General features: G+C 46.2%; 1 protein-coding gene across 1 annotated transcript in view; it reads right to left on the bottom strand.

Annotated features, from left to right (window-relative positions):
- Positions 1-18,527, bottom strand: part of COG5 (component of oligomeric golgi complex 5) — a 312,502-nt gene that overhangs the window by 3,867 nt on the left and 290,108 nt on the right. Inside the window, exons 19-21 of the mRNA XM_007083949.3 lie at positions 13,274-13,350; positions 3,667-3,793; positions 3,135-3,214 (exon numbers count right to left, since the gene is read on the bottom strand). Coding sequence (XP_007084011.2) covers positions 3,135-3,214; positions 3,667-3,793; positions 13,274-13,350 — 284 coding nt within the window. The remainder of the gene's footprint in view (positions 1-3,134; positions 3,215-3,666; positions 3,794-13,273; positions 13,351-18,527) is intronic.

Genomic DNA, 18,527 nt, shown 5'->3' with positions numbered 1-18,527 from the left:
CTCCCTGTTGGTCCCGTCTCGGGCACCCAGTCCCCAGAACTGAAGGTGCCTAGAGCCGCAGGGATACCGGGAGAAGAGACCGAACGTAACTCTCATCAACAGGGACCCCGCCGTTCTGCAGAAGCGCACAGGAGTCAGAACAGTTCTCAGCCTGCAGGCCCTGAGAGGCAGGAGGGCAAAGGGTTCGGGACGCATCTGGCACTGACAACTGTGTCATAAATGCACAGATAAAAGGTCCGATAGGCAAATAGGGCTCGTAAATGTTTCCGACACTGTAAAACAGGTGTTCAACGCAGACAGAGGAAGAGCAGAGGAGGGCAGGGCTACGAGCGGAAGAGGTGCTGCTGGGCTGCAGGAATCCAGAGTTCTGCAGCACTGAGGAGCCAGTCCTCACTCAACACCCATAGAGCCACAGGCGCTCCCCTGCAGCTGTCACCTATGTCCCTGGGGGTGCACATGTCCGCAGCACCTGCTTGGTGGGGGCAGAGGACGAACAGTTTTCTCCCGCTTACACCACTTGGCCCCAGGAGTCAGTGATTAGTCTGATTTTAAAATGAATGTGACCAATATCCACTCATGCTCTAGAGAAAGCTCTGGTGTCAAAAGGAAGCAGAAAGGAAGGCGGAAGAGAGTTCATTATTTGCCACTTACTGAGCAGCAGTAACTCTCCTCGACTTGGCCTATTTATGACAACTTAACACAGTGTGCCAGGGGGAGTGCAGGGGCACGCGGCAAGGTCTGCCCCAAAAGTCAGAACGAATCTACTGACACTTAAAGAGCAATAGTCACCCTGGGTTTATCCAAAGGGGAAAGGAGTTCACCCAGTGGTGCTTCAGTATGCAGGCACTAAATTAGTTTTGCAGTAACAGATAAGAAAGAACATTCTCTAGGACAAAGCTTCCCTCCTTGCCAGCAGCCTGGACAGTAGCAGGAGCATGGTGTTTTGGAATCCCCCAAGGAGGGCTCAGTTTTCTGCCTGGGGCTTGAAGGTTCTGATATCAGACATGTGCAGAGTGATGGATGGGCCTTATTTAAAAAGCATGACAGTATTTCTGAGCATGATTTTCAGTTGCTAAATATAGGCTTAGCAACAGCACTACCGATGAAATCACTCAGGAGACATTTTAAAGAGAAGCAAAACAAAACAGATTTGTGATGTACCCACAGCAGGACAACTGTCATGGATGAACTCATTCCAACTTGCTAAGAAGACAAAAATGGGCCCTGTTCAATTAACTGAATCCTGGATCCTCTGTTACCCTGTGTGCCACGGCTGAGCGAGTCTTTGAGACTCGGGGGTTAAAATCCACAAAGATGCAGCAAATCTGAGTTAGGCCCAGGCCAAGTCTCTTCCACTCTAGAGTCCCGACTGAGGGCAGCTCTGACGGGCCACAGGAACCCACGGGAGACTCATGTGGCATCCTCACGGGTGAGGAGAGTCACAGACGAGCAAGGAAGAAGAGCGGGCGCCCAGGATAATCTGCTTCCTATTCACATAGGCTCTGGAGGGCCAGGAGCTCCCCGCCCCTGGCTCTGAGCCCCAAATGCCCCTCCCAGAATCCAAGGGGCTCATGTTTCTCATCGGCCCCCCACAGCTGCCTGCCTGGCAGGGTCTCTCACCAGGACGGTGGGTCCCAGTGTCAGCTGTGCTGTGGAACTGCCTTTCCCAGGTCCCAGCCCTGCAGATTTGGAGGTAGCTGAGGGTGTGGCCTGGTCACCAGGCTTTTCCAGTGCTCTGTAAAGGGATCTGCCACGCGAGTGTGGTTGAGAACCACCTTACCGCATTAGCCCCACTCTGGCTCTGGGGAACCCAGCTCCTTACTCTGCACTGAGGCTCAAGCTTGCTCGGTGTGGTGGTCCCCAGACTGACAGTGTTAGGACACCCCAGGAGAGAGGAGAATGTTTCCAGAGCTATTTAAAAAGTACGACTGACTGAGATTTGGAGAATGAGGGTGACAGAGGAGCTGAATGATGTTGCAAAGGTTTTCTAGAGTGGCCAGAAGGTAATGGTGACACCCCAACCGAGACGGAGAGTCTGGGAGAAATGAGCAGATTTGAGACGAAAGAGGATTTATTTTTAACACTTTGGGCTTGAGAACTGTGTGGGACTGTGAGTGATATGATGGCCAGGCTGCTGGCCTGAGGTCCCAGACAATCAAGGTGAGTCACAGGCCTGGGAGCCATGAGGACAGAGGAGATCACTAGACTCGGGGTCTAGGTGAGCTCACCTGGGGACCAAAGCACTCACGGAATGTGAAAGAAAAAGAGCCAGGCACAAGTTGGGGGAGATGATGCCATTTGAAGAGCGGACAGAAGTCAATTCTGCAAATGAAACCGAGGGAGAAAAAAAAACAAAAACGACCAGACAGATTAGAACGGAAGCAGATGACAGAGGTGTCACAGAAACTCTGGAGGGAAGGGCTTCTCTTGGTCTGCTTTGTGTCCTCAGGGCCTGGCACATAGTGAACTGTTCAGTCAGTGTGGCATTTCCAGAAGGAAGTGGCGTTGACTCAACTCTAAAGCTACAGAGCGAGAAGGCAAGCACAGCACCGTTTGGACTTGGTGACTGGAAGGCCTGTGACTTGGGAGAGAGTACTTTCAGGGGAGAACGCTGAGGGAGAGCCGCCTGATGTGTGCGGTTCCTGCGGCCGCTCCGCACCCGGGCGTCTGGGCCAAGGCTGACCGGACGGCCACTGGGTTTGTCCTTGTTTTCTGCTAATAACTGGATCGCGTTCGGTTACTTTTAAAAGTTTACTCATATCTCTGCTCCACCGATTCAGTGACCACAACACATGACAATGAAGCAGAAAATGGGGCTCTAGGGCTTTTCACTGGGGACATGGGTTTTCAAAACCAGGGCGCACAGCTCTTAGGGCTATACCAGTCAGGGGACAGCACAACAGGCGATGTGAAGATGTGGAAGTGAAAGACACAGACAGCAAAGCACGTTGTGCCCAACAGCTGCAACCGCAGGGTGTCCCACACATAAGTGCCTATGCTCGCAGGCGGCCTGCCGCAAGGCGGTGCCACTGAGTGCCCCAAGCACTGCCTGGCCTCCTTCCCCTCTGCAACCCTGCCCCCCCCCCCCCCCCCGAGCTGGAACAGGCAGGTGTCCCAGGGGCGCATGGCCTTACCTGATAAGGAGGAGCCTGTCCTTTTCAGATGGATGGTCATCCAGCCACTGGGAGAAGCGCGCATGGGACCATTCTGCCCTCTGCAGGGTGGGAACACAGGCAGAGACAGGGTGTTCACACAGTGTCCGTCAAGGACAGCAAGTGCTGCTCAAGGATTCCCAATGTGAAATTACCCGAACACCTGCCCGCAGGAAGGCGGCAAGCCTTTGGTGCACCTTCCTGACCTCCAAGGAACCTTTTCGATTTGTCAGTTGAAGGTGGGTCAGCAGAGGAAATGGTGCCTCCATCAAAAAAGCTTTATGAATCAATTACTTGTGTCATTATATTTAAAAGGTGAACTCTGGCTTCCCCAGGGTAATTTCTCCACTGCTGAGAGCGGGCGCTGAGCAGTGGGCAATCTGTCACTGCTAAGGCAGAGATCCATGACTGAGGAATGCAAGAGAAGGCCAGGAACCCATTCAGTGACTGGGGCTCTGTATTTATAGACTTAGAAGGGAGAACTCACAAGAGAGTTCTGGCTTTACTTTATTACCTGAAAAGGGGATTTCAGCTCAGGGGGTGCTCTGGTGAACAAAAACTGAATAATGATGCTGAATGGAATAACATCCCCCAATGCAGGGCTAGTGGCCACATGTTCATTCTTCTGGAAGATCAGCGGTCTAAGAGAAGAAAAAGCAAAAGTTATTTCACTTTGTTCAATACTGAAAGAGGTGATTTGGTAGAAGAATCTTAATAGCACGTTAGAAGAATAGCATAGTAGTTATAATAGCTAAGAGCGGGAGAATGAATAATAGCATTCGTCCTAAACTGGCTAATTCTTAGCCATTCTTAACCACCACCCCCAATTCAGCCTAAAGAGAGAGAGAGAGAGAGAGAGAGAGAGAGAGAGAGACACACACACACACACACACACACACACACACACACACACACACACACCCCTAACCTACACTCTGGCAGGCTGGCCTCCCCTGGCCTATGGGTATAACTTGACTTCAAGGTGGCTCAGCAAATTCCCCTTTTAGAGCTCATCTGATTAATAGTCTGAAATCAAAGCAGCAGTAAAGCCTTCAAACAGTTATAACCAACAGATACTTATCTTGATCAAAACTTCCAGCTTTCACTTTAAATAAAAATCCCTCTTTGGGCTATAACCTAGCATGGGTAAATGCAAACATGGTCTACACAGCTCTCAAAGGGCAATGATACCCCACATGTACTAAATTATTATCTTCTGAACATTCCGTCAAGATTTATGCCAGCTCCCTTCCAAAACACCACACGAATGCACGGGCAAATCTACCCCACCACCAATCACCACCAATCAAAAGGCTGGCAAGAGTAATCAGAAACTTTTATTGACCTCTCATTGGCCGTGGGCTCTGACGGACAGGAGGTGGACAGGCCCCTCTGTAGGGGCTGAATCTCAAGAGGGAAGAGGGCAGTGGCACCTCCCGGCAGAGCAGAAATGATTCCAAAGTGTGTGCAACAGCTCTGTGTCCTGGGCTCTTGCCTCACCCCATCCTAATTACCCCCAATCCACACGGGAGGCCCGCAGGACCCAGAAGACCGGCTTCTTCCTCACATCCATGTCCAGGTTTGATGTCAGAGTCACGAGTGCTCTCAACAGGCAGCCGGTTCTCAATGGATCCAGATTATTATCGGAACGTCCTTGTATTAACTATTCTGAAAATGAAATCTATCTCGGGTAGGGAGTTTTCTAATTTCAAGCATTTTATCAAGTAACATTCTCCTTAATTTCTTTTCCATAGTCATTGTGGAAACGTTTCATTCCGCTTGTGTTGACCATCACCAACAATCCATAAAGTTCCAGCCCAGGCCCTCTGGGGGCCACACTGAGCCCACAGCACACCTGCCGTAAACATCCTCCAGGCCCAAATGCTCTCACGGGGCCCCACGCTGCAGAACTGCACGCAGAGCCAAGCTCCTGAGAAGGTATGAAACGGTCACCGAGGGAAGTTTGGTTTTGTCTGTAGGCATCCCGGTAAGTCCTTGTGTGAATGTCTCCATCTGGGAGGGAGCTCCCAGGTTTGAACACTACCACAGCAACACCTGCCACACGCGGCGTTCACAGTGTGCCAGGCTTCAATATTCCAGCACTTCAAACATTCAGGCAAACAGCCCTATGAGGGAGGTACTGCTCTACCCCCATTCTACAGGTAGGGAAAACTGAGGGGTGGAGAGACCATGTAAAAGCTAGAAAAGGGAAGACTAAGGATTCAAATACAGATATCCTGGCTCTTAGTTTTTCCATGCAGACTCTTTTAGGATATCAACTACAGCAACTACTCAACATGTTTTTAGAGCAGGCAGACTTAGCAGGGAACAGAGAGCCCTGGTAAAAGCACAATTTCAATTGTCAACAACTTCTACAGAAAACCCTGAGAAAACCAATGTTTACAGGACACCATTTGAAGGACACACCATTATTTCTTAAGGGCCCCCACGTTCTCTCTGGGTCAAAGCGGACCTCCAGTCACCTGTGTACTTCAGCCGTATCACACAGTCTCTCACAGCAATATTTTCACCCGGCTTGACCTTATGTTGCTGCAGGGCAATGAGGGGACACTGACTCTGGGCCGGCACGGGGATGAGGCTGTGCCCAGTCCCGCTTCCTGCAGGCTGGAGCCCTACTGTTCCAGCAGCAAAGACAGCTCCCAGCCAAAGTCCCCAGGAGTGGCCGACATTCCCAGAAAGCTCTCTGCAACTCCAAAACCAGCTGGTAGCCACGCGGTCTGCTTTGCTGTGCCAGTGGCAAGGCACAAGCTCCTGTGTGAGCTGTGGGGAGGGGTCCTTGCACTGGGTCATAGGCTCATCCTGCAGGTCTGGCATGCCTGACAGCTGCTGTGAGGGACGCAGGGAGACAGGAGAACGCACGCCTTCCCCTCACTCCCTGCCTCTCTGGTCCTATGAGGCTCTCCCCTTGCCCCGGGAAAGCTCACTCTGCCCGTGCCATCTGATTTTGGCAGGATTCACCTTGAACCCAGGTTCGTGACAGAAGGAGACCCTGGGGGACCAGTCCTGTGTGACAGGCCTTGACATAGGGAAGAGCAGCCATACAGAATCCTTTCTGCCTCTATTACAGGACGACGACCGAGAATTTTGGTCCCCGCGTCTCTCAGTGCTCCATATATGATGTCCCAGGTATAGGTGATTTACAATTCTGTATCAATGAGCACAGAGAATTCTCTTAAAATTCATGTATTTCCTTCCTCCTGAAAATGACAATTACATAGCTGAATGGGATTCTCTTTTACCCCAGGGGGTTTAAAGTCAAATATGAAACGTAGCTACAGCAATTAAATTGCTTTCATGGTTTGAATACTGTTTTTTAATTTCTTCAATCTATTTTTTATTTTTTTTAATGTTTATTTATTTTTGAGAGAGAGACAGAGTTGGGTGGGGGAGGGGCAGAGAGAGAGAGGGAGACACAGAATCTGAAGCAGGCTCCAGGCTCTGAGCTGTCAGCACAGAGGCCGACGCAGGGCTTGAACCCAGGAACTGTGAGATCATGACCTGAGCTGAAGTCGGACGTGCAACTGACTGAGCCACCCAGGTGCCCCCCCTTCAATCTGTTCTTGATGCACACTGAGGACGACACCGGGGTGGAAGGGCATGAGGACAGCACGGAGGGAGGCTCGCAGGTGACCCACTCGGTGGTTGCCGGCTGATGTACCTTTGTAACCAGGCATGGTGAGAACCGGCTCGCACGAGCCCGTCTGTTCATCACCTGTCCCTCTGTGGCTGTGAGTCTCAGCAGTTATTTTTGTGCCAAGACCCAATCTCCCACTCTAGCCACTACAAGGACTGCCACAGTGGATCTGATTCCACACTATGCATCACTGACATAATTACCTGTACACATCAAAGGCAGACATTTTACTCATGGTGCTTGTTTTAAGAGTCTGAACGAACACAGCATGAGAACTTCCCTTCTCCCTGACTCCAGGTGGAATCTGAAACACTGGCAAGTTAAAAAATAAATCACCATCTGAGGTGACATGAGGAACAAAAGGAAATTAATTAAGGTGTTATAAAACGCAGTTACCCCAAATGCCACAGCATCATTCTTAGAGAACACGCTAAACAGAGCAGCACTTTCAAGGTTAAACTTTACAGACAGCAGGCAGTCCTCATTAATCAGAAGTATTAGGTCCCATTAGAAGAAGCAGTCTTTCCAGTAGGGGGTCTCCACCCCGAAAGGACTTCCAGCTGGGGGGCTGCTGGTCATCCGTGGAGGCCAGTGATGAAGTGAAGGGACACTGCTGTTCCCGCATCCACATGCAACATCGGCAGCAGCCCATGCCACCTGCCACCCCTCACTGCAAACTTCCTTTTGCTCAGGGGCCTGGGAAGGTGGCAAGACCACCGAGAACACGCAATGACATCTGGAAACAGCAGAGAAATGAGAGTGGAGGGGAGGGAACACTCTTCCCCCTGCACAGGGCACACAAGGGTCTGGCCTTCTGGAGAGGGGAAGAGGACGGTGGAGGCCTGCAGGAGGGGTCAGGGTGCTGTGGCAGAAGGGGCCATGGGGGTCCCAGGAGAGAACAAAGCAGGAGGCTGAGGGTTGCAGGTGGGTCAAGACTCAAAGTAAAGAGGTTAGAGAACTCTTAGCTTCCTTTCTTAGGATCTAGATGTCATGAACCCCAGCAGCCCAGGCGGGAAAGGAGGCAGGGTTTCAGGAAGACACCCTCCAGAAATAAAAGTGCACATTTGGCTCAACGTTCTTCGGGCATGTCCTAGAAGCCTGTACACAGCAGACGACAGTGAGATGCAGCATTCATAACAAGAGGTCACCACTAAAGCAAGGAGTTTAGATTCACCTGAAACTGACATTTTCCTGGATGATTTGTATATGCATTCGGATGCTATTCTAGAATCAGAGTGAAAACAAATGGGAACTTCTGGAATAAGCTCTGGGGTGTAGTGGTTACAAGCACAGTTGGGGATCAGGCAGCCCGGGGTCTGGAAGGCAGATCTGGAATTCCCACAGGACTTTCAGACAAGCAGCCCCAGCATCAAGGCGTCCTGGGAGTCACTCCTGACTTGTGTCATTGTGAAGGTCAAATGGTGGAGTATCAGTGAAACACTTAGCACACAGCCTGAACACGCAGTCAGTGGTCAAATACGGACCGCAATAAAAACGATAATCAGCGAAATACCCATCCCTCCACATTTACCAGCGTGCTCCCAGCACTGCCAAAGTATTGGCAAACAGCAAACCAAATCCAGCCCAGGATGTGGCTGCCTTCTGGCTACAATGTTGAAATCTGAAACTCAGAGTAAAGAATCCAGAAACCCTGGGGAAGTAGTTACTTCATGGGATGGATTAAGAACCCCAGATTCACATGTGAAAAGAAAAGAACACATTTGGGGGTCCTGGTGCTAAAAATGGAAGCTTTCATTCTACAAACATGTGGGCGTGGAGGGGAGAATTCCAAGCAGCAGGACAAACTGTAGACATAGCAAACTCTCACCACGCCTACAGGTGAAACCAGCTGACGGGAATTCTATACTCCAAGGTTACTGATGGTTTCCTTCTTCTCCAGCCCCTCAGGCCAACAGGTCCCTCATGGCAGCCTGTCTCCTGATGGCTTCTGGCGGAGCACGCCGTGGACATAATCCAGGGGCGACACTGTGCCCTCCAAAGCAAAGGTGTTGGGGCCTGGGTCTGTGTCTCTGAGCTGGTAAAAGCACGAGGTCCCGGTTCTGTCCCTTGCCTCACTAAGATCTGCACTGAGAGTGCTTTCAGGCCCCTGGCCAAGTGGAGCTAGGGTAACCACCCTTGTAAACCCCACTTAGGGGACAATGCCCTGCTGCAGAGGGATGGACAAGGATGTGTCTCGAGTGGAAACACAAATCACCCAAGGGCAAATCCCTAATGTCAGCAGCTTCCTGAGGCGTCATTCTGTCCTGGGGAAGAAAAAATTCCCGCTGCCTGGGAAACTCTAAAGGAGACAGTAAAATGTAAATGTATGCAAGAAGTTTGCTGGCGTAATTCAACAGTCCACTACTGTTACTGTCAAGAAGCAAGCACCCTGCAGCAGATGGCATCCATCACGGGGGAAAATCCATAAGGGCGCGCGCGTGTGTGTGCGGGTGTGTGTGTGTGTTGGGTGAGGGGTGCTGCACTGGGGGTCTGGCTGGCACTGTCACTCTCCCTCGCAAAAAGGCCATTGCACGGGGCCTGCCGCCCTCTCCTGTAGCCACCACCTCTGATTCAGATGTAGGCCAACCTGGCTTTTCGTTGCAAGGCCGCCTATTTTTCTCACCCCGCTCTCCTCCTTACATGATGTTTTACAGTATTTTATATCATTTTTTAGCTTCTTTGTTATTTTTAAGTGGGAATAACACTACAAGAGGGACTTTAAAATATATTTACTGGCTTTTCTAACTACAAATATAGAACCACCAAGGCAAAAACCATGAAAAATATAGAAAACCTCTAAAGGGAAACTCACCAGTGACAATCCATCAAAAAAATGTTGTTTATCCTTCTTGACTTTTCCTCTCCATACATACTTATTATTTTAAAAATAGCAGGGATTATATCATATATACTGTTTACTAGCCTGTTTTTTTTTTCATTTTGTGATGCATTACAAAGTTTTTTCTCATATTATTAGCTACTAACCAACACTGTGAATTGTTAATGGCGGCATATATTTGATCCTATTAGTGTGGCAGATTATTTGGCCAACCTCCACTGACTGCCACTGAACTGGTTCCGACTGAACTGGTGACTCATGGGAGGAGACCCATGAATGAGAGTCAAGGTCAGTCATGTACATGGCCCCTCATCACAACTCCCAGCACAGATGACAGAATTAACAAGAGCGGGCCCTTCCATTCCAATTGCTCAGGACTAATTGTGGAGAAAAGACAGACATCTAACACATGTTTTCAGAGAGGCAAACAGAGGGCTGACATTAGGGATACTGGAACAAAGATTACTCGGTACTGAATCTCTCCTCTCTAGGGAAAGACTGTGTAGGACCCTCCACACAGGTAAGCTTTACTTAAGTCATTCTCTTCCTATGACAACAGTAAAGAAACCAGGGCTTTCCCAACAATGTTTACAGACAGAGGTAAATGGCATGTACTGGTGTCTCTCTTCCCAAAGGATGGGCCCTAAAACATTCTTTGCAGACTAGAGCTAGATTTGAACCCCAGAATATACCATGCTTTCATTTTTATTTCCTGATCCAGTTCATCCTAAAATCTTTCTCAAATGGTCATCCAAGTCCTATCAAACAACTGAGAAAGTGCTAAATTCAAGTCAACAGATTTCGTAGATTCAATGTAACTGCAGGAATAAATTGGTATATAAAAATCTGTGTTAGAAGTTTTCACTAAATTCAAGTTACAGAGCATGCTCCATTGGCAATGGATATATATGTGTGTGTGTATATATACATACACTAATTGTTCTCTTAACATTATGTGCCAAGACCTTGGTGCTAAGGAGTCCTCTGCAAGAGGAAGCTCAGGGGCAGGAGAACTCCAGGAGAGAAGGACACAGATCTTCACAAGTGTAGAAAGGAACAATTCTGCCCCTGCCACTAGCAGCTGAAATTCAAGAGTTGAGGCCCTGTGAGGAAGGTGAGAGACTGCTGATGCAAACTATTAGCAGGTCATGAAACCAATGTAGTGGGATAAAATAACCAAACTAGAAATGTCAGAGAATGAGAAGAGTAATTATTGTTTCACCACACCTATGTGGGTATGCATGTGTGTGTATGGGTCTGAGTGTGTTTGCGTGCAAGTGTATGCCAGATTGCAATATAAAATACCTCTTACTATGAGTCATGGTCAAAGTTTGATGCCCATCCCGACTGACCATTGCCCCATCAGAGAAGCTAGCTATAAAAAACATTTTTTTAAATTATACGTTGATCAATATCAATTTTTTAATCCATAAATTGGTACTAGACGGTGTCACCACTCTAACTTTAAATGCTCCTTTAGAGGTTCGTTTTCTCATGAGAGAATTGGGAGAGTTGCCAGAAAATTCCCATCTTACATGACTGACAACAGAACTGGTTTCATGCGAAACCCTCAGAACTTGTATCCCACACTGTGATACAATTTAAAAGCACATGGGTAAAAGCTATCTTGCCTCAGCCCATAGAAAGATAAACACTATTTTAATTCATACACATGCAATAAACATGCGGCCGGGACTACCAAAAATAATAGCCTCATCTTAATATGGCAAATCCCAAATGACAGCTTTCCCACACTTTTGTCAATAGCTAGGTGGTTAATGACCTCCCGCATACTAGTTGATTCTGTAACTTGGGGCAGTGTCTTATTACCCCTGGAATTGCTGGGTTACCATATAACTCAGTGACTTCACAGGAGTCTTCACAGATTATTTTTATGATACAGGCAGATGACTGGTGGATCAGTGACCTCAGGACCCTTTAATCTTTCGACCTGTCCATGTTTGGTAATGTCAAACCCTAAGACTTCAACAAAATATTTAAATACTTTTTAAAAGGTCTGAGCAGATCCAAAGAAGGTATCTGAAAACACCTGTGATCCCACTTTAAGTTTTTTTAAAACCCAACACTGTAAAAGGCACATTTGAGGAAAATAACTCAGGTTCTTGTTTTGGCATTAAAAAGAAATCTTGGCCAATTACAAATAGGCAAGAAAAAGCACAGGGCTCTCAATCAACAACCTTGGATTCTTACATTTCAAGTGACATCACGCCTGAATTTTCTACTATCAAAAGCGTGGATGGCATAAGACAGTGAAGAAATCATTTAAAGGACATACTTCTTATTGATTACCCTGGTTTCTAGTTCTGAGTCAGTTTTTAGCAAACTGCATGCCTGGAATCTCTTCACTTACCTTTATAAAGAAACATTCAAAGACCATTATGGTCTTGGATATTCCAGACAGTTTTATCAGGTTTCCCCTCTAGAATGCTGTGGTCACAAAATGGGTATTTATGTTTGGTCCCCTCGGCCCACAGGGTTGGTCGTCTTTTTGAACGTATACATTTTCTATGTGTGCTACGATGTTATTCAGCTTATTGAATAAACAGCCATAGCTGTTAAGCTATTCGGTGTTCCTTACAGTCTGAAGTGGTGGGAGGCCTAACTCAGCATCCAGCACTGCAAAGGATTTTCCCATAAATTAGTATATTCTTAGGTAGTAGATTCGAAGTAACTGTTTTTCTTTTTGAACTGGTCTCTAGGAAGTTCAATCATAAATTTGTGCTCAACTGCATTAGCCCATCTTTCTAGTTACTCCCTACATCTTACCACTAAACTCTTTTAATATTCTATTTAATAGTTTTGCTATGGAGTCTAACCTCTGACCTTTTCAGAGGTAGGTTAGATTGAAAATGATATATGAACAAATGAAAACTTCAGAAAAAGATGCCTATATAATTATTAACTGCCTGGTATTACTACTCAATCTATTTCTGTAAGAATGAGGAGTAAAAAAAAAAAATCCTCCCTAGAAAGAACATAATAAAATTTATCAGCTCGGTCTTATGAATTTTAACTAAAAAGTCACACACATGCATGCACACACACACACAATCACTGCACATAATTCTCTATGGGTTTCTGGTTTGAATAATAACTTTTTTTTTTTTTTTTAAAGAAAGGCAGACTGCCACGTGCAGCGCCTCATTTGGATGTGTCTGGAGTCTTGGAAGCTTGACTACCCTACGTTCTCCTACAAATGGACCTTGAGAGCTTGTTTGGAGGTTCCAGCAGGGGAGCGCAGCTACTCGTATACCCTTGACCGAAGAACGGTCCTCCTCTATTGGGGAAGGTCGTCCTCTTCGACCGAGCGCGCAGCTTCAGGAGGGACGCACATGGAGCGGTGAGGGAGGAAGGGGACACCCGCCTAGCCAGCCAGATCAGCCGAATCAACCCTGGCGATCAATGGGGTGACAGATGTCGCAGCCAGATCGCCCTCACATCCTGAATAATAACTTTTAAGATAAACCATATGAAATTGCCATTGCTGTAGGTCATAAAATGGTTGAATATTGGCAATTCCGTATTTTTCAACATGAACAGCGGGAAAGGATTTATCTGTTAATAGAATCTGGATACATCAACAGCAATAAAAGAACTAGGTCTCACCTGAATGACCTCAGCATCCGATAGGACTTTCCTAAATCAGATACTCTTCTGCAGAATGGACTCACAGCCAACTCCATCTGAAACATTAAAAGATACTCCATAGTTTCGTCAGAATATGTCAGAATCCTATTTTGAACTGGGGACACACACACCTGGATCACAGAAAGTTGTAGTTTGCAGTAAACTTAATTTTACCTGGACTGTGAGGAAAAATTTGAAATTCAATAAAATTTAATAAAAGGCAAGAACTTAGATAACTTTTGCATTTACTAAAGAAATGTAACATGACACAATTCCTTCAAGAAAATAGAAGAACATTTTTTTGGTTATGTAAAAGGAGGAGGTTTAGATCTTTTCTCCACTGAAAAATTGGAGAAGGGAAGGTTTTTAGGACTGCATGCCTTACTTTAAGTAGGCATCATGAGCGTTTCTGTATTAAGTATAAATAATGACACTTCTCACCAAGCTGGCCCACGTGATTAAAAGCCCTAACTCTGGAGGAAGCACAACTATGACAAATTCCAAATCTACAATGACTACCGTGTGGCCCCGGACTTCACTTTTTCCAGGTTCCCATCTGTCAAATGGAGACAGCACTAATGCACAGAAGTATACAGATAAAATAGAGAATTCCACAAAGCAATATGAGTGATCATGCAGTAGGTACTTGTTCAATGGCAGCAATTATTACCGGCATTTTTTTTAACTTTCCCCCTTTCACATTATTAGCAAGTTAATTTGCTTCCTGACTCAAGAACTACTGGTTTCACTTTATTTTCCTCCTTTGACAAGACATTTTACTTGTCATTAAAGGGAGATGTAGGCTATTTGTTCTTTATCTAGCAAGTGCAAAGTTTTCGCATATGCGGATCTCAGATAGTAAACCGTTTTTCCTCTCTAGCTACCAACAGAACCCTGGTAAAGAATAGTTTAGAAAATGTCTGAAAAAAATTATGGAGCATCTTCCTTGAAGAAAAACACAGGAATGGAAAGTAGAGCTTCTGTCCTGCTGGTCATCGTTCTAAAATATTGCTCAAATCTTCCCTACTGCAAGACCATGGAGACCTAAACAATCACTCATCTGAGAAATATTTTTGATTCCCTATTAATTGCCAGGCACCAAGTTAGACATTGGAATGAGCAGATAAATTAGACTATCTTGCCTTCAGGGACCTCTTTCAAATTTAGTGAAGATTATCTATCTATCATAAAGGACTGGTGTATACTTTTATTTTAAGAGAGACAAAGTGAATGAGTGGAGGAGGGGCAGAGAGAGAAGAAGAGAGAGAACCCCAAGCAGGCTCTGCACAGTGAGCGTAGAGCCCAACACGGGGCTCGATCTCACAGACTGTGAGATCATGACCTCAGATGAAGTCAAGAGTCAGATGCTTAACCAATTGAGCCACCTAAGCGCCCCATCTTTAAACAATATAATTATTACTCATCAAAATCATAAAAAGCTGTATGTGCATATACATACACATACATATACTGCATATACATATATACATACACATGATTATTACTAAGCAAAATAACAAGTGTGATACCAAATGTATGAACTGACTGTCATGGGGGAAGTGGAGGGCAGCTTCCTGGAGATGGTTCTGAGGGGAACTAGTGGAATTTCTGGGTGGAGCAGGTGAAATTTCTCTCCTAACATATAGAAGACACAGAATATGCCCCCCTATGTCCTAGAGGGAAACCTTAACATGGTTAGAAAACTCTCTAAAATACAGAAAATTAAGTAAATGAAAAGGGAGAAGCTCATGGTTTAAGAAAGTCAGGATTCTTGCCAACAAAGCAAAACAGAGCAGGTTGAAGCCAGTGTTCTCAAACAAGACAGTGGGTCCTTGGGACCTGTTTAGTTTCTTCACTTGATGGAATTACTGGTTTCCTTCAGGATGTGGCATTTATTTTACACTGAGCACAAAGTAAAAGTGCTATTATCATGTATCTCTGATTTGGTAATTCCAATCATATACGTGTGTGTGTTTGTGTGTGTGTGCGCGTGATGGTTTTTACACACTGAGATTACATGAAGTATTTTTCATGAAACATTTTTGTCATTTTTTTCAATTACCCTACTGGGCTCCACCATCTTCAAAGATTAAACCAAAAAACCTTTGCCTTAGCACTTGAGCAGGATGGAATGTTAAAGCAAATTTAAGTAGCTAGGGAAAAATTACAATATAAGAGAATAAGACCTTGAGTTGCTGTGTAATCTATGATGATACAGGAGATTTCTATGCCATGGGACAATTTCAAAATGTTAAATGTTTAAAATAAACAAAGGACCTCTAGGCTACTGAAAACCATTTTCTTCTGCCAGAATTCCATTAAACAATAAAGGCCATGTTTCTAAAGGGCAGGAGTGTTCCTTTTAGAGGAGGTGACTCTGCAATTAGCTGTGGATGCACAAATGGCATGTTCAAACGCCTTTCTCTCCCCCCTCCCTGGTTCGAAGGAGGCGAGCGGTCAGCTGCAGGCACGGTGAACTAATTACAGAGCTGCTCCATACCCACTGCAGACATTTGGTTAACCACAGGGCATCTGTGGATATTCCTACCGCTCTCCTGCCTGACACTGCTCAGGGGAAAAGGCAACTGGAATGGAAATCTTGATAATTTTGTTTTCTTTTCTAAATTTATATTTTCAGGCCAAAAAACTATATATATATATACGTATATATATACACACACACACACACACACATATATATGTATATATGTATATATATGTGTATATGTATATGTGTATGTATATGTATATGCATATGTATATTTAAAAGGCACCAGAAGACCTATAAATAGAAACTGCTAGGAGGACCACTGAGTAAATAATTTAATGCCAATTCCACTAGCCATCCCCTCCCTCAGGGTAGAAAAGATATTGAGGGGCAGAGGGAAGTGTGTTTCAAAGGGCAGTGTAGACAAATCCCTGGAGAGATTCTGAGTCAGCAGACACCAATGGCCTTGAACAAGCTTAGTGTTTTAGAACTGCTGTGTGATTATTGTAGACACAGAGAGCATGTGGTCACAGCAGGGAATTAATTACCTGTAGGAAACCACCTCATGCCCATGACCTGATTCCTAAGGAGGCTGCATGTCGGGTACTTCCCTCACCACGAACCCTCCAGATGGCACTGGGCAACTACTCCCCCTCTCACCTGTGCAACAGTGCCAGAGGGGACAGGTTAGGATTCCTAAAGAAATCTTTAAGACATACCATCATCTGTCTTTGCAAGCAGACTGAATGACAGCTAGGCAGCAGTCCCTAACCTACTCCTATGGGTCTCTTCCTGAGCTTCTTCTTTTTTTTTTTTATGCCAGAAGAGTGGGCACTTTTATCACAAGAACACTTTTAAAACCCAGAGAGGATTTGTGCATTCTTGATTCCAGTGGCCTTGATGGCTTTGTTTCATTTTGAATACAAACTGATAGAACTTTCAATAACGAGGCAGTCAAAAGGCTTTCCAGTCCCCAGCTGATGCCAGTCATGAATACAAATGTCAGGGTAATGCCTTCTAAGTGTTTTGACTCTCTGAGGAAGACACGTCCGATCAAATACAATCCAGAAAGCTGAGGCGCAGCACCGTACAACTGCAGGTGTGGCAAGAAACCAGGTCAAATTAAACCCCCCAACTCGCTGTAATTTTTGTAAACGGGGGTGTAGCTGGATATCACTAGCCAAAGCTACTAGGCACAACGTGATTAACTCTGATAGGGCTTCCTCCCGTCTCTCCTGTGCCCACAGCCCACAGGGTGGGGACTGTATGCAAGCTGGGTGGCAGGATGCTCTGAAGTGGGGACACATGCACAGTCCGGGAGGGAACAAAGGAGTCAGGGAAACAGACCTCACGCTGAGTAGATGCTGCTGCTTCTATATTTAAGAAATGGAAAAGAGAGGCTGTCCTGGAGCCTTAGTTAGTAATGAGGACTAATGAGTTTCACTGATCTTAAGGGAAGGGAGCTGAGAAAACGTTTGGTTTACTGGGCGACATGTCTTAAGGAAGAAGAAATGCCAAATAAAATTGTGAATGATGCGGTTTCTGGAGTCAACCCACCCCCCGCTGCCTTGCATTTGGAGCAGGTGCTGGGTGTGGCAGCAAGGGTCACAGGACAATGCTCTCCATCTTTCAAGACTCATAAGGGAACATCACATAAAAATCAGCAACGAAAAGCCTGCGGCACAGCAGGCAGCGCCCTCATCCTGGCCGTCTCTGCTGTCTCTCTCTGCTCCTGGCCACTCTGATTGCAGTGCTGCCTCCAGGAAAGTGACTCAAGGACCAGCTGGAGCAGAATGCAAATAAACCGGTGGGGGAGGGAGCCCCAGGGAGCCAAGAGGACAGGAACAGAAAAAACAAAATTCTGGAGGAAAGGGGGAAAGAGAACAGACACCCGTTTGAGTAGAGCTCAGGGTGTTTCTAACAAGACTGTGCCCTCAGTCCAGCCAGCGGCCTGGAGCCAGTAAGGGACAAGTAACACACTGCTTATGTACGATCCTTAAGACGGAGTGTTAACCTGTAACAACAAAACAAAGTGTGCAAGGGCATGAGAACGAAGCTGATGAAAGTGGAAAAAGGTCAAAGGAGCAACACGAATGGTAACATTTAACTTCTGTTTCTATGCCTACGCCACTAAAGGCCTATTCCCCAAAGAAGGTTCTTTACTAAGGTCTGGTGGTCTCCAAATCATGTGGAGATGAAAATGACTAATCCTGGCCCAATTCGTATGCAAAGAGTCTGGCTCTTGAAATGTGAGATAATGTACCTGGTCCCTTTTGTGCCTCTATCAGGTACAAGGGAGTGTCTGACAATCACCGCCCCCCCCCCCCCAAGTAGTGCACCACATCTTCTCAGCAAGGGAATAGTGAACCCAGACTTGTCCCCAGATACACACAGGGATAAATAAGGACATTAAAATTTGACTATCTTTATAAGCAGGGGGGATCTGGCAAACTATGAACAATCCATCTGAATAACTATTTAGACTAGTGAAGTTAACAGCTTGGAGAGGCTTGAAAAATGAGTTTGTCTTTGGGGCGCCTGGGTGGCTCAGTCGGTGGGGCGTCCGACTTCGGCTCAGGTCATGATCTCACGGTTCGTGGGTTTGAGCCCCGCATCAGGCTCTGTGCTGACAGTTCAGAGCCTGGAGCCTGCTTCAGATTCTGTGTCTCCCTCTCTCTGTGCCCCATCCCCGCTCATGCTCTGTCTCTCTCTCCCTCAAGAATAAATAAAACATTAAAAAAAATT

Source organism: Panthera tigris, chromosome A2 (assembly GCF_018350195.1).
Source record: "Panthera tigris isolate Pti1 chromosome A2, P.tigris_Pti1_mat1.1, whole genome shotgun sequence".
Lineage (NCBI taxonomy): Eukaryota > Metazoa > Chordata > Mammalia > Carnivora > Felidae > Panthera > Panthera tigris.
Note: the sequence above shows the minus strand (reverse complement) of the source record. Positions and strands in the feature narration are given on the sequence as shown.